General features: G+C 43.2%; 1 protein-coding gene across 4 annotated transcripts in view; it reads right to left on the bottom strand.

Moving 5' to 3' along the window:
• ap2b1 (adaptor related protein complex 2 subunit beta 1) overlaps positions 1-12984 on the bottom strand; it is an 82083-nt gene that overhangs the window by 31698 nt on the left and 37401 nt on the right. For all 4 annotated transcript variants that reach the window (XM_029700282.1, XM_029700281.1, XM_029700283.1 and 1 more), the window contains one exon: positions 10131-10276. In XM_029700282.1, the coding sequence (XP_029556142.1) occupies positions 10131-10276 (146 nt within the window). The remainder of the gene's footprint in view (positions 1-10130; positions 10277-12984) is intronic.

Below are 12984 nucleotides of genomic sequence, written 5' to 3'. Positions count from 1 at the left end.
GAAGGGGGAATCACCAACAATCGGGTCTAGTTGTAGTTGGGGAAACCTTCGCTGTATCCTGCGCATGTGCAGTAGTCCCAGTGGTACCACGGAGTGGGCAGACAACATGAGACCCAAAAGTGTCATGACCGAATGCGCCGTCACCATGTAATTCGGACGAAACCTTCGAAGGGCTAGCAAAAGGGCGGCCCGTCGAGGTTCCGAAATTCGAGCCTTCATAGTCACAGTGTCTAGCTGTATTCCCAGGTAGACAATCCGATGACTGGGCCAGGACGCACTCTTTTCCCAATTTCCCAATAGCTGACACCTGCGTGAGATGGAGGATGGTGCCGGAAATCCTCGGTGAGACGGGATAGAGAGGCTGCTAGGAGGGCAATGTTGTTAGCTGCTGCTAACACCAGAGTGCTCAGGACCTCAGACTGGGGTGAAGGGTCACCTTCCAACAGGACAACAACACTAAGCACACAGCCAAGACAACGAAAGACAACAAAGTCTCTGAATGTCCTTGAGTGGCCAACCCGATCGAACATCTCAAATCAAATCAAATTTATTTGTCACATACACATGGTTAGCAGGTGTTAATACAAGTGTAGCGAAATGCTTGTGCTTCTAGTTCCGACCATGCAGTAATATCTAACAAGTAATCTACCAATTCCACAACAACTACCTTCTACACACAAGTGTAAAGGAATGAATACGAATATGTACATAAAAATATATAAATGAGTGATGGCCAAACGGCATAGGCAAGATGTAATAGATGGTATGGAGTACAGTATATACATATGAGATGAGTATTGTAGGGTATGAAAACATATAAAGCAGCATTGTTTAAGCTGGCTAGTGATACATTACATCAGGATGGCAAGATGCAGTAGATGGTATAGAGTACAGTATATACATATGAGATGAGTAATGTAGGTTATGAAAACATTATATAAAGTGGCATTGTTTAAAGTGGCTAGTGATACATCTATTTACATCAAGATGCAGTAGATGGTATGGCGTACAGTATATACATATGAGATGAATAATGTAGGTTATGTGAACATTATCTAAAATAAATAATATAAAGTGGCAAGTGATAAATTGATTACATCAATTTTCCCATTATTAAAGTGGCTTGAGTTGAGTCAGTATGTTGGCAGCAGCCACTCAATGTTAGTGATGGCTGTTTAACAGTCTGATGGCCTTGAGATAGAAGCTGTTTTTCAGTCTCTCGGTTCCAGCTTTGATGCACCTGTACTGACGTCGCCTTCTGGATGTTAGCGGGGTGAACAGGCAGTGGCTCGGGTGGTTGCTGTCCTTGATGATCTTTTTGGCCTTCCTGTGACATCGGGTGGTGTAGGTGTCCTGGAGGGCAGGTAGTTTGCACCCGGTGATGCGTTGTGCAGACCTCACTACCCTCTGGAGAGCCTTCCGGTTATGGGCGGAGCAGTTGCCGTACCAGGCGGTGATACAGCCTGACAGGATGCTCTCAATTGTGCATCTGTAAAAGTTTGTGAGTGTTTTTGGTGACAAGCCAAATTTCTTCAGCCTCCTGAGGTTGAAGAGGCGCTGCTGTCTGTGTGGGTGGACCATTTCAGTTTGTCCGTGATGTGTACGCCGAGGAACTTAAAACTCTCCACTACTGTCTCGTCAATGTAGATAGGGGGCTGCTCCCTCTGCTGTTTCCTGAAGTCCACGATCATCTCTTTTGTTTTGTTGACATTGAGTGCGAGGTTATTTTCCTGACACCACACTCCGAGGGCCCTCACCTCCTCCCTGTAGGCCGTCTCGCCGTTGTTGGTAATCAAGCCTACCACTGTAGTGTCGTCTGCAAACTTGATGATTGAGTTGGATGCGTGCATGGCCACGCAGTCGTGGGTGAACAGGGAGTACAGAAGAGGGCTGAGAACGCACCCTTGTGGGGACCCAGTGTTGAGGATCAGCGGGGTGGAGATGTTGTTACCTACCCTCACCACCTGGGGGCGGCCCATCAGGAAGTCCAGGACCCAGTTGCACAGGGCGGGGTCGAGACCCAAGGTCTCGAGCTTAAAGACGAGTTTGGAGGGTACTATGGTGTTAAATGCTGAGCTGTAATCGATGAACAGCATTCTTACACTGTTATTCCTCTTGTCCAGATGGGTTAGGGCAGTGTGATGGCGATTGCGTCGTCTGTGGACCTATTGGGTCTGTAAGCAAATTGGAGTGGGTCTAGGGTGTCAGGTAGGGTGGAGGTGATATGGTCCTTGACTAGTCTCTCAAAGCACTTCATGATGACGGAAGTGAGCGCTACAGGGCGGTACTCATTTAGCTCAGTTACCTTAGCTTTCTTGGGAACAGGAACAATGGTGGCCCTCTTGAAGGATGTGGGGACAGCAGACTGGGATAAGGATTGATTGAATATGTCTGTAAACACACCAGCCAGGTGGTCTGCGCATGCTCTGAGGACGCGGCCGGGGATGCCGTCTGGGCCTGCAGCCTTTCGAGGGTTAACACGTTTAAATGTTTTACTCACGTTGGCTGCAGTGAAGGAGAGCCCGCAGGTTTTGGTAGCGGGCCGTGTCAGTGGCACTGTATTGTCCTCAAAGTGAGCAAAAAACTTGTTTAGTCTGTCTGGGAGCAAGGCATCGTGATCCACGACAGGGCTGATTTTTCTTTTGTACTCTGTGATTGACTGTAGAACCTGCCACATACCTCTCGTGTCTGAGCCGTTGAATTGCGACTCCACTTTGTCTCTGTACTGACGCTTAGCTTGTTTGATTGCCTTGCGGAGGGAATAGCTACACTGTTTATATTCGGTCATGTTTCCGGTCACTTTGCCCTGATTAAAAGCAGTGGTTCGCGCATTCAGTTTTGTGCGAATGCTGCCATCAATCCACGGTTTCTGGTTGGGGAATGTTTTAATAGACGCTGTTGATACGACATCACCGATGCTCTTATTAATGAACTCGCACACCGAGTCAGCGTATTCGTCAATGTTGTTGTTCGCAGCAATGCGGAACATATCCCAGTCGTGATCGAAGCAATCTTGAAGCGTGGAATCCGATTGGTCGGACCAGCGTTGAACACACCTGAGGGCGGGAGCTTCCTGTTTTAGCTTCTGTCTATAGGCTGGGAGCAACAAAATGGAGTCGTGGTCAGCTTTTCCAAAGGGAGGGCGGGGGAGGGCCTTATATGCGTCGCGGAAGTTAGAATAACAATGATCCAGGGTTTTACCTGCCCTGGTAGCACAACCGATATGCTGATAGAATTTGGGGAGCCTTGTTTTCAGATTAGCCTTGTTAAAATCCCCGGCTACAATAAATGCAGCCTCAGGATATGTGGTTTCCAGTTTACATAGAGTCCAATGAAGTTCTTTCAGGGCCATCGATGTGTCTGCTTGGGGGGGGATATACACGGCTGTGATTATAATCGAAGAGAATTCTCTTGGTAGATAATGCGGTCGGCATTTGATAGTGAGGAATTCTAAGTCAGGTGAACAAAATGACTTGAGTTCCTGTATGTTGTTATGATCACACCACGTCTTGTTAATCATAAGGCATACACCCCCGCCCTTCTTCTTACCAGAGAGATGCTTGTTTCTGTCGGCGCGATGCGTGAAGAAACCAGGTGGCTGTACCGACTCAGATAGCGTGTCTCGAGTGAGCCATGTTTCCGTGAAACAAAGAACGTTACAGTCTCGGATGTCTCTCTGGAATGCTACCCTTGCTCGGATTTCATCTACCTTGTTGTCAAGAGACTGGACATTGGTGAGTAGTATGCTCGGGAGCGGTGCGCGATGTGCCTGTCTACGGCGCCTGACCAGAAGACCGCCCCTTCTGCGGTGCCGTTGTTTTGGCTCGCCGGCTGGGATCCAATCCATTGTCCTAGGTGGTGGGCCAAACAGAGGATCCGCTTCGGGAAAGTCGTATTCCTGGTCGTAATATTGGTGAGTTGATGTTGCTCTTATATCCAATAGTTCCTCCCGACTGTATGTAGTAAAACCTAAGATTACCTGGGGTAACAATGTAAGAAATAACACATAAAAAAGCAAAATACTGCATAGTTTCCTAGGAACGCGAAGCGGCCATCTATGTCAGCGCCGGAAGAGACCTGAAAATAGCTGTGCAGCGACGCTCCCCATCTAACCTGACAGAGCTTGAGAGGTTCTGCAGAGAAGAATGGGAGAAACTCTCAAATACAGTGGTGCCAAGCTTGTAGCGTCATACCCAAGAAGACTTGAGGCTGTAATTGCTGCCAAAGATGCTTCAACAAAGTACTGAGTAAAGGGTCTGACAACTTATGTAAATGTGATATGTTTTTTTGGGGGGGGGCCAAAATATCTAAAAACCTGTTTTTGCTCTGTCATTATGGGGTACTGTGTGTTGATTGATGAGGGAAAAAAACAATTGAATCAATTTTAGAATAAAGCTGTAAACTAACAAAATGTGGCCTATCTGCTGATGCAATGTTCGACTGTCTCTCTGATTTATATTTGATTGATAAAATATTTAACTGTGGCTAAATCAATTATTAAATGAATGTCCATGACTTTTCGAAAACTTTTGAGATTTTATGATTTTCCAAAACCTTTCCAGGCCTGGAAAACACAATTTAAAAATGCCATGAGTCCTAGTCCTTTCCACTCACAGCCTATCTTCCCATATACAGGTTGAAAGTGGCAGATTTTGTCATTGATAAGAGCTTAAATTGGAATGTAGTATCTGTACAGTAACACGCTATACATGACGTCAGAGCTCAGGTTCTCTACTTCACAGAGCTGTTTCTGTTTTGACTGACAGCCGTTAAACTTGAGCACTGCACGACAAGAAGATGGCCCCATCCCTCCCGCTAATTGGGATCCATTTGCACATTTCTTGTTGTCCGAGTGAGAAAAATGCTGTAAATGGAGAGGAGTTGATGTGTTATGAAAGATCAGATTTTGAGGATTATAATAAATACTGCTTTGAAGTCATACAAGCAAACCACATACCCCTGAGTCCAAATGTGCACATTTCCTTCCATATTTTAAAACTCATGTAATTTACAGTATCACCGTTTATGATCGCTATGTTTGACCCACAGTTACAAGGAGGAAATGCTGGTTTGTCCTGAACAGAATGAGCCTATGTTTTTCGTATTGTGAAGAACATTTACTGTGGAACACGCACTTGAATGCAGTCATAACTCCCTTCTCGGCACATCAAAATTACAACCGTTTGTCTCAAGTGCCTTTTGAAAGTCTAACACTGTAAGATCATATTTTGTAACTTAGCTAGCCATATTGGCAATAGAACAAACATTAAAATGATGCCCACCTGACCAGAACGTGATTTATAATGGAACATATTTGGAAACAATTACAAAAAACTTTGGGGTTTTGTATGAGAGCAACAATTTGCTCTAAAATAAGAAATGCCACATAGTGACCGGAAACAGAGTAGACCTAGTGGAATAAAGATAGTCAGCTGGAACTGTAATAGCTTAGGTAATGTCGTGAAAAGAGCTAAGGTTTTTTCTCATCTTAAATCACTGGGCGCTGACATAGTGCTTCTTCAAGAAACTCATATTAAACGCTCGGCTCAGGCCAAACTACAAGTCGGCTGGATCGGTCAGATATACCAGTCTAATTTTGATGCAAAAGCGAGAGGGGTAGCAATCCTGATAAGGAAAAATATTGCTTTTGTTTGCTCATCCTCAATTGCAGATCCTAATGGTCAGTATATTATCATGGCTGGTACACTGAATTCGAACTCAATAACCTTGGTCAATTTATTCGGACCTAACTTTGATGATCCACTATTTTTTCAATGGGTATTTAAGGCCATACCAAATATCTTGGATACAAGTGTTATTGCTGGAGGTGACTTTAACTGTACGTTAGATCCTCTTTTAGATAAAGAGCTATCAAGGTCACTTCAACAATCAAATGCCAGTGTCTGTCTCAATACATTGATGACAAACCTTAATATTGTGGATATTTGGAGACTGACGCACCCAACAGATAGGGATTGTTCTTTATTTTCGTCAGTTCATAAATCATATTCCAGAAATGACTATTTTTTGTTGGACTACAAACTAATTTCAGCAGCTGCGTCGGTTACCTATCACCCTATTCTAATTACGGACCACTCTCCACTGTCCATGGTGCTGAAATTCGACAATATGTCTACAGGTCAGCGACCATGGCGCTTCAAATCAAATTTTATTTGTCACATACACATGGTTAGCATATGTTAATGCGAGTGTAGCGAAGTGCTTGTGGTTCCGACAGTGCAGTAATATCTAACAAGTAATCTAACAATTACCCAACTACTTACTAATACACACAAATCTAATAGGGGTGCATGAGAATATGTACATATAAATATATGGATGAGCGGCATAGGCAAGGTGCAATAGATGGTAAATACAGTATATACATATGATATGAGTAATATAAGATATGTAAACATTATTAAAGTGGCATTATTTAAAGTGTCATTGTTTAAAGTGACTAGTGATCCATTTGTTAGTGGCCAATGATTGGGTCTCCATGTAAGCAGCAGCCTCTCTGAGTTAGTGATTGCTATTTAGCAGTCTGATGGCCTAGAGATAGAAGCTGTTCTTCATTCTCTCATTCCCAGCTTTAATGCACCTGTACTGACCTCGACCGCCCCTGCTTAGACGCATACTTATTGAAAGATTTGACTTTTTGTCAGTATTTGCAGGAGCAGATTGCCCGGTGCACAACTGAGAAAGAGGACAAGTGCATTAGAGTGTCTAGTTTGAGAAACAGACGCCTCACAAGTCCTCAACTGGCAGCTTCATGAAATAGTTCCCGCAAAACACCAGTCTCAACGTCAACATTGAAGAGGCGACTCCGGGATGCTGGCCTTCTAGGCAGAGTTCCTCTGTCCAGTGTCTATTTTCTTTTTCCCATCTTAATCTTTTCTTTTTATTGGCCAGTCTGAGATATGGCTTTTTCTTTGCAACTCTGCCTAAAAGGCCAGCATCCAGGAGTCGCCTCTTCACTGTTGACGTTGAGACTGGCTACTTGCCGCCCCAATGTATCATGATCATAAAGTTGAGGCAGTGGTAATTGCTCTTGACGCAGAGAAGGCGCTTGATCAGATTGAGTGGAAGTATATGATGACGGTTCTGGAGCATTTCGGGTTTGGAAAGTCATTTATTAATTGGATAAGAATTATTTATGCACACCCAATGGCGTCCGGGGTAACCAATCAGGAGACGTCGCAGGCATTCCGCCTGTTCAAGGGCTTCCGACATGGGTGCCCTATTTCGCCTGCTCTCTTCGCTATAGCCATGGAACCCCTTGCTACTCTCATTCGTGCACGTGCTGATATAGCTTAAAATAAAAGACACGCAGCACAAAATTTCCCTATATGCAGACGATGTTCTTTTGTTTTATCCAAGTCTAAAACTTCTATTCCCCCCTTACTTAACTTGATGAATACATTCGGCTCTTTCTCTGGCTACAAGATAAACTGGCAAAAAAGCGAATTGATGCCAATATCACGGCCTGTGGACATGCGATTTCTGCAATCTACCCTATTTAGAACAGTGATGGACAAGTTCACAAGCCTTGGCATTGTAGTGACAAGAAAACTTGATCAGCTATTGAAAACAAATTTATCAGCTTAAACAAAATATAGACATTTGGAAAAATCTGCCTCTCTCCTTGGTTGGTCGTATAAACGCTATTAAAATGGTTGTCCTACCCAGGTTTCTTTAACTCTTCCAATGTATACCCAATTTCATACCACAAAGCTATTTTAAGAAACTGTATTCAATAGTAATTCCATTCTTATGGGATAACAAGGCAGCCAGAATTTCAAAGAAGCATTTATGCAAGTACAAGATAGAGAGGGACTCTGGCCTTCCTCACTTTAAACTGTATTATTGGGCTGCTAATCTGAACATTGTGTCTTTCTGGAAGGAAAGTTTACCTGGGATGCAACAGAATGATATGCCTTCATGGCTTTTGATTGAGCAGGCCTCCTGTCAACGTTCCTTACTCCCTGTACTTGTTAATAGTCCGGCTTTGGATGATATGGTGCTTTCACAGTGGAGGGAGAAGGGGTTCACAACAATTGGTCACTTATACATTGATGGTCAGTTAGCTTCATTTCAACACTTACAGGGTAAGTTAAATATGCCAACAACACATTTTTTCAGATGCCTCCAAATCAGGAATTTCTAAAGGACACATATCCCACAGTATGGCATTAAGCCAAAGTATCCTACATTAGATAGCCTGATCCTTGTCAAACCCCATTAAAAAGGGTCAGTCTCTAGACTGTATGATGTGCTACAGGCCCACATAGAGGTATCTACAGACTGTTAAAAGGGCTTGGGAGCAGGAACTTGGTTCAGAAATCTCAGATGAGGACTGGGTAGAAGCTCTCAGGTGTATAAACCACAGTTCAGTGAATGCCAGACACAACCTTGTTCAGTTTAAGGTGAAACACAGGTTACATTACTCAAAAGTGAAAATGCATAAATATTCCCAGACACCTCACCACTGTGTGAGAGGTTCAAGCAGCATGAGGGGACTTTGACACACTTATTTTGGACATGTCCTAAGTTACATGCTTACTGGGCTCTCATTTTTGATTACTTATCTAAAGCATTTGATAGAGTTATAGCCCCAGACCCATTGATCGCTCTGTTTGGTACAGTTGATGGGAATAACCAGGAGGGAAAGGCTGTCTCTCTTTGCACTCTATTAGCCAAAAGGCTCATATTGCAATTGTGGAAATTGGAGACTGTACCTACCTTTGAAATGTGGTTACGGGATTTAGGGAATGTAATGCATATGGAAAAGATTTGATACAATACCTCCAATAGAAGTCCAATGTTTTACAAAATATGGCAGCCGATACTGGATAAATGGTCTAATCCCGCTTCATAACTGGGTTGATGATCTGCTGCTACTCTGTGCTGCACTCCACTCAATATTTATTTTTGGCTTAACTACACTGCTTGTAATGACTATATGCTGTCTTCTTATATATGTACCACCTAATAGGATTTCGTTTTATTTTTTGTATGTGTGAGTTAAGTTTTGTCCTCTAAATTTGCCATCCCATTCAACAGTACAATGAATGTCAATGTTCGTATCTGTCTTTTTAAATGTATTTTTATTGGAAAATAATAAACATATTATTAAAAAAAGAACTGTGGCCAGTTTGGAGAGGTGTTTGGCCACTTGAGACACCAGTTAGACCTCTCACACAAACCCTTGTAATAGTTTTTTCCTATCTTGCACCTATTCCAAAATTTCTATTCATATTCTTATTATGTTACTGAATGTATCCAGAGTATTTTCAGGTTTTATTATTGAAAAATGCTGAAAAAAAGTACAGTAAATGCAAAATGCACATTGAATCAACAGTGTAACATTTGGATTTAGTCTTGTCAAGTGAACTGTTGTGTCCCCACCTTTGGTCTAATAATTTCCCTATAATTGCCAGTGTTCTCTTTTAATTGCTACCATGGTCACGTGTATGCTTTTTAGAATTCTTCTGTTAGAAACATTTCAATTTGGCCAAATCCATACAGGCCAATTTCCACGAGTGTAAAGGGTTAATAAGTGCTTCAGGTGAATGGAGCTAAATTTACAATGTGCTCTTGACAAGTCAATGCATTTCAGAGTAGTGGTCGTGTTTAGTTATCATACAACATACTCCCATACTGTACCAACTTAAGGAGACGAGTGCACATAACATACCATTCCATGTATGCCCAGGGACTATGACTAACATTTAAACCCATTGCGAAGTACATGACTATAAACTGCCATATTCCTTAACTAAGTGGATCGTTACTGAGAACTAGCCTAGGATCTATTAACAATGTGTTTAGTGAATGGCCACGGTTATAGTGAATGGAGAGTCATGGTAAGCTTAGAGCAACTAAATACAAGGTTGGTGTGAACAAAAAGCAGAGAGACATTTTTACAGTGAGGCCACAGAAGACCTTAACTGCTAGTACAGCTGAGATATTGTCTTGCTTCTTTATCCCAAGTCCCAGAGACACGCGTACACACACCCACGGAGAAGTTGGAAAACAGAGTCCGCCACACACAGTGCAGTTTAAGGGGTTAAGGGCACAATAGCAGGAGATGGCATCTAGGATTTGATACCAGTCGCCCCCTCTCTCACCTGTTCTTGTTGAACTGGATAGCGAAGTCGGTCATGTGCTGCAAGGCCTTGTTGGTGAAGGTCATGTCCATGTACATTTGGCCCTGTCGGCGGGAGAATGTGCCTGAGATCTCCAGTCCTTTAGCTTTCACTGCAGGCAGCCATACCTGGGAGAAGAGATAGACCTTACATAAAGAAATATGAACGTGCAAAACGATTCACCCATACCTGGGAGCAGAGAGAGCACACAAGGTCATTTGAAAATGGCAACATGACTCACTACTGTACGTGTCTGTGCTGTGTTGCCCCTTCATTGTATTGAGATCGAGAATGGAGGGCATAAATTAAAATCAAATCACATGTTATTTGTCACATTCGCCAAATACAACCTTACCGTGAAATGCTTACTTTCAAGCCCTTAACCAACAATGCAGTTCTAGAAAATATTTACTAAATAAACTAAAGCACAAAACACACTAAATTACAAAACAATAAACGAGGCTACATACAGGGGCTACGGGTACCAAGTCAATGTGCGGGTGTACAGGTTAGTCAAGGTAATTTGTACATGTAGGTAGGGGTAAAGTGACTATACATAGATAATAAACAGCAAGTAGCAGCAGTGTAAAAACAAAAAGGGGGGGGGGGGGTTCAATGTAAACAGTCCGGGTAGCCATTTGATTAATTGTTCAGCAAGCAGTCTTATGGCTTGGGGGTAGAAGCAGTTAAGGAGCCTTTTGGACCTAGACTTGGCGCTCCGGTACCGCTTGCCGTGCGGTAGCAGAGAGAACAGTCTATGACTTGGGTGACTGGAGTCTTTGATAATTTTTTGGGCCTTCCTCTGACACCACCTAGTATATAGAGTTGAAGTGGGAAGTTTACATACACTTATGTTGGAGTCATTACAGTTCGTTTTTCAACCACTCCACAAATGACTTGTTATTTGTAATTTTTGCAAGTTGGTTAGGACATCTACTTTGTGCATGACACAAGTAATTTTTCCAGCAATTGTTTACAGACAGATTATTTCACTTATAATTCAATGTATCACAACTCCAGTGGGTCAGAAGTTTGCATACACTAAGTTGACTGTGCCTTTAAACAGCTTGGGAAATTCCAGAAAATGATGTCATGGATTTAGAAGCTTCTGATAGGCTAATTGACATCATTTGAGTCAATTGGAGGTGTACCTGTGGATGTATTTCAAGGCCTACCTTCAAACTCGGTGCCTCTTTGCTTGACATCATGGGAAAATCAAAAGAAATCAGCCAACAGCTCAAGAAAATTTGTAGAGTCCTCCACAAATATGGTTCATCCTTGGGAGCAATTTCCACGTTCATATGTACAAACAGTAGTACGCAAGTATAAACACCATGGGACCATGCAGCCGTCATACCACTCAGGAAGGAGACTAGTTCTGTCTCCTAGAGATGCGAAAAGTGCAAATCAATCCCAGAACAACAGCAAAGGACCTTGTGAAGATTCTGGAGGAAACAGGTACAAAGGTATCTATATCCACAGTAAAACGAGTCCTATATCGACACAACCTGAAAGGCCGCTCAGCAAGGAAGAAGCCACTGCTCCAAAACCGCCATAAAAAAGCCAGACTACGGTTTGCAACTGCACATGGGAACAAAGATCGTACTTTTTGGAGAAAGGTCCTCTGGTTTGATGAAACAAAAATGGCCATAAAGACTATCGTTATGTTTGGAGGAAAAAGGGGGAGGCTTGCAAGCCAAAGAACACCATCCCAACCGTGAAGCACGGGGGTGGCAGCATCATGTTGTGGGGGTGCTTTGCTGCAGGAGGGACTGGTGCACTTCACAAAATAGATGGCATCATGAGGTAGGAAAATTCAGTGGATATATTGAAGCAACATCTCAAGACATCAGTCAGGAAGTTAAAGCTTGGTAGCAAATGGGTCTTCCAAATGGACAAAGACCCCAAGCATACTTCCAAAGTTGTGGCAAAATGGCTTGGACAACAAAGTCAAGGTATTGGACTGGCCAACACAAAGCCCTGACCTCAATCCTATAGAAAATTTGTGGGCAAAACTGAAAAGGCGTGTGCGATCAAGGAGGCTTACAAACCTGACTCAGTTACACCAGCTCTGTCAGGAGGAATGGGCCAAAATTCACCCAACTTATTATGGGAAGCTTGTGGAAGGCTACCCAAAACGTTTGACCCAAGTTAAACAATTTAAAGGCAATGCTACCAAATACTAATTGAGTGTATGTAAACTTCTGACCCACTGGGAATGTGATGAAAGAAATAAAAGCTGAAATAAATCATTCTCTGTACTATTATTCTGACATTTCATATTCTTAAAATTAAGTGGTGATCCTAACTAACCTAAGACAGGGAATTTGTACTAGGATTAAATGTCAGGAATTGTGAAAAACTGAGTTTAAATGTATTTGGCTAAGGTGTATGTAAACTTCCGACTTCAACTGTAGGTCCAGGATGGCAGGAAGCTTGGCCCCAGTGATGTATTGGGCCGTACGCACTACCCTCTGTAGCGCCTTACGGTTGGATGAAGAGCAGTTGGCACTCCAGGCGGTGAGGCAACCGATCAGGATGCTCTCGATGGTGTAGCTCCTTCCTGTCTCATCATTGTTGGTGATCAGGCCTACCACCGTTGTATTGTCAGCAAACTTAATGCTTGGAGTGGTGTTGGAGTTGTGCTTGGCCACGCAGTCGTGGGTGAACAGGGAGTACAGGAGGGGACTAAGCACGCACCCGAGGGGCCCCGGTGTTGAGGATCAGCGTGGCAGATGTGTTACTGCCTACGCTTACCACCTGAGGGCGGCCCGTCAGGAAGTCCAGGATCCAGTTGCAGAGGGAGGTGTTTAGTCCCAGGATCCTTAGCTTAGTG

The sequence above is a fragment of the Salmo trutta genome, chromosome 19 (genome assembly GCF_901001165.1).
Source record: "Salmo trutta chromosome 19, fSalTru1.1, whole genome shotgun sequence".
In the NCBI taxonomy this organism is placed as follows: domain Eukaryota; kingdom Metazoa; phylum Chordata; class Actinopteri; order Salmoniformes; family Salmonidae; genus Salmo; species Salmo trutta.
The sequence above is the reverse complement of the archived record's forward strand: the minus strand, read 5'-3'. Positions and strand labels throughout refer to the sequence as shown.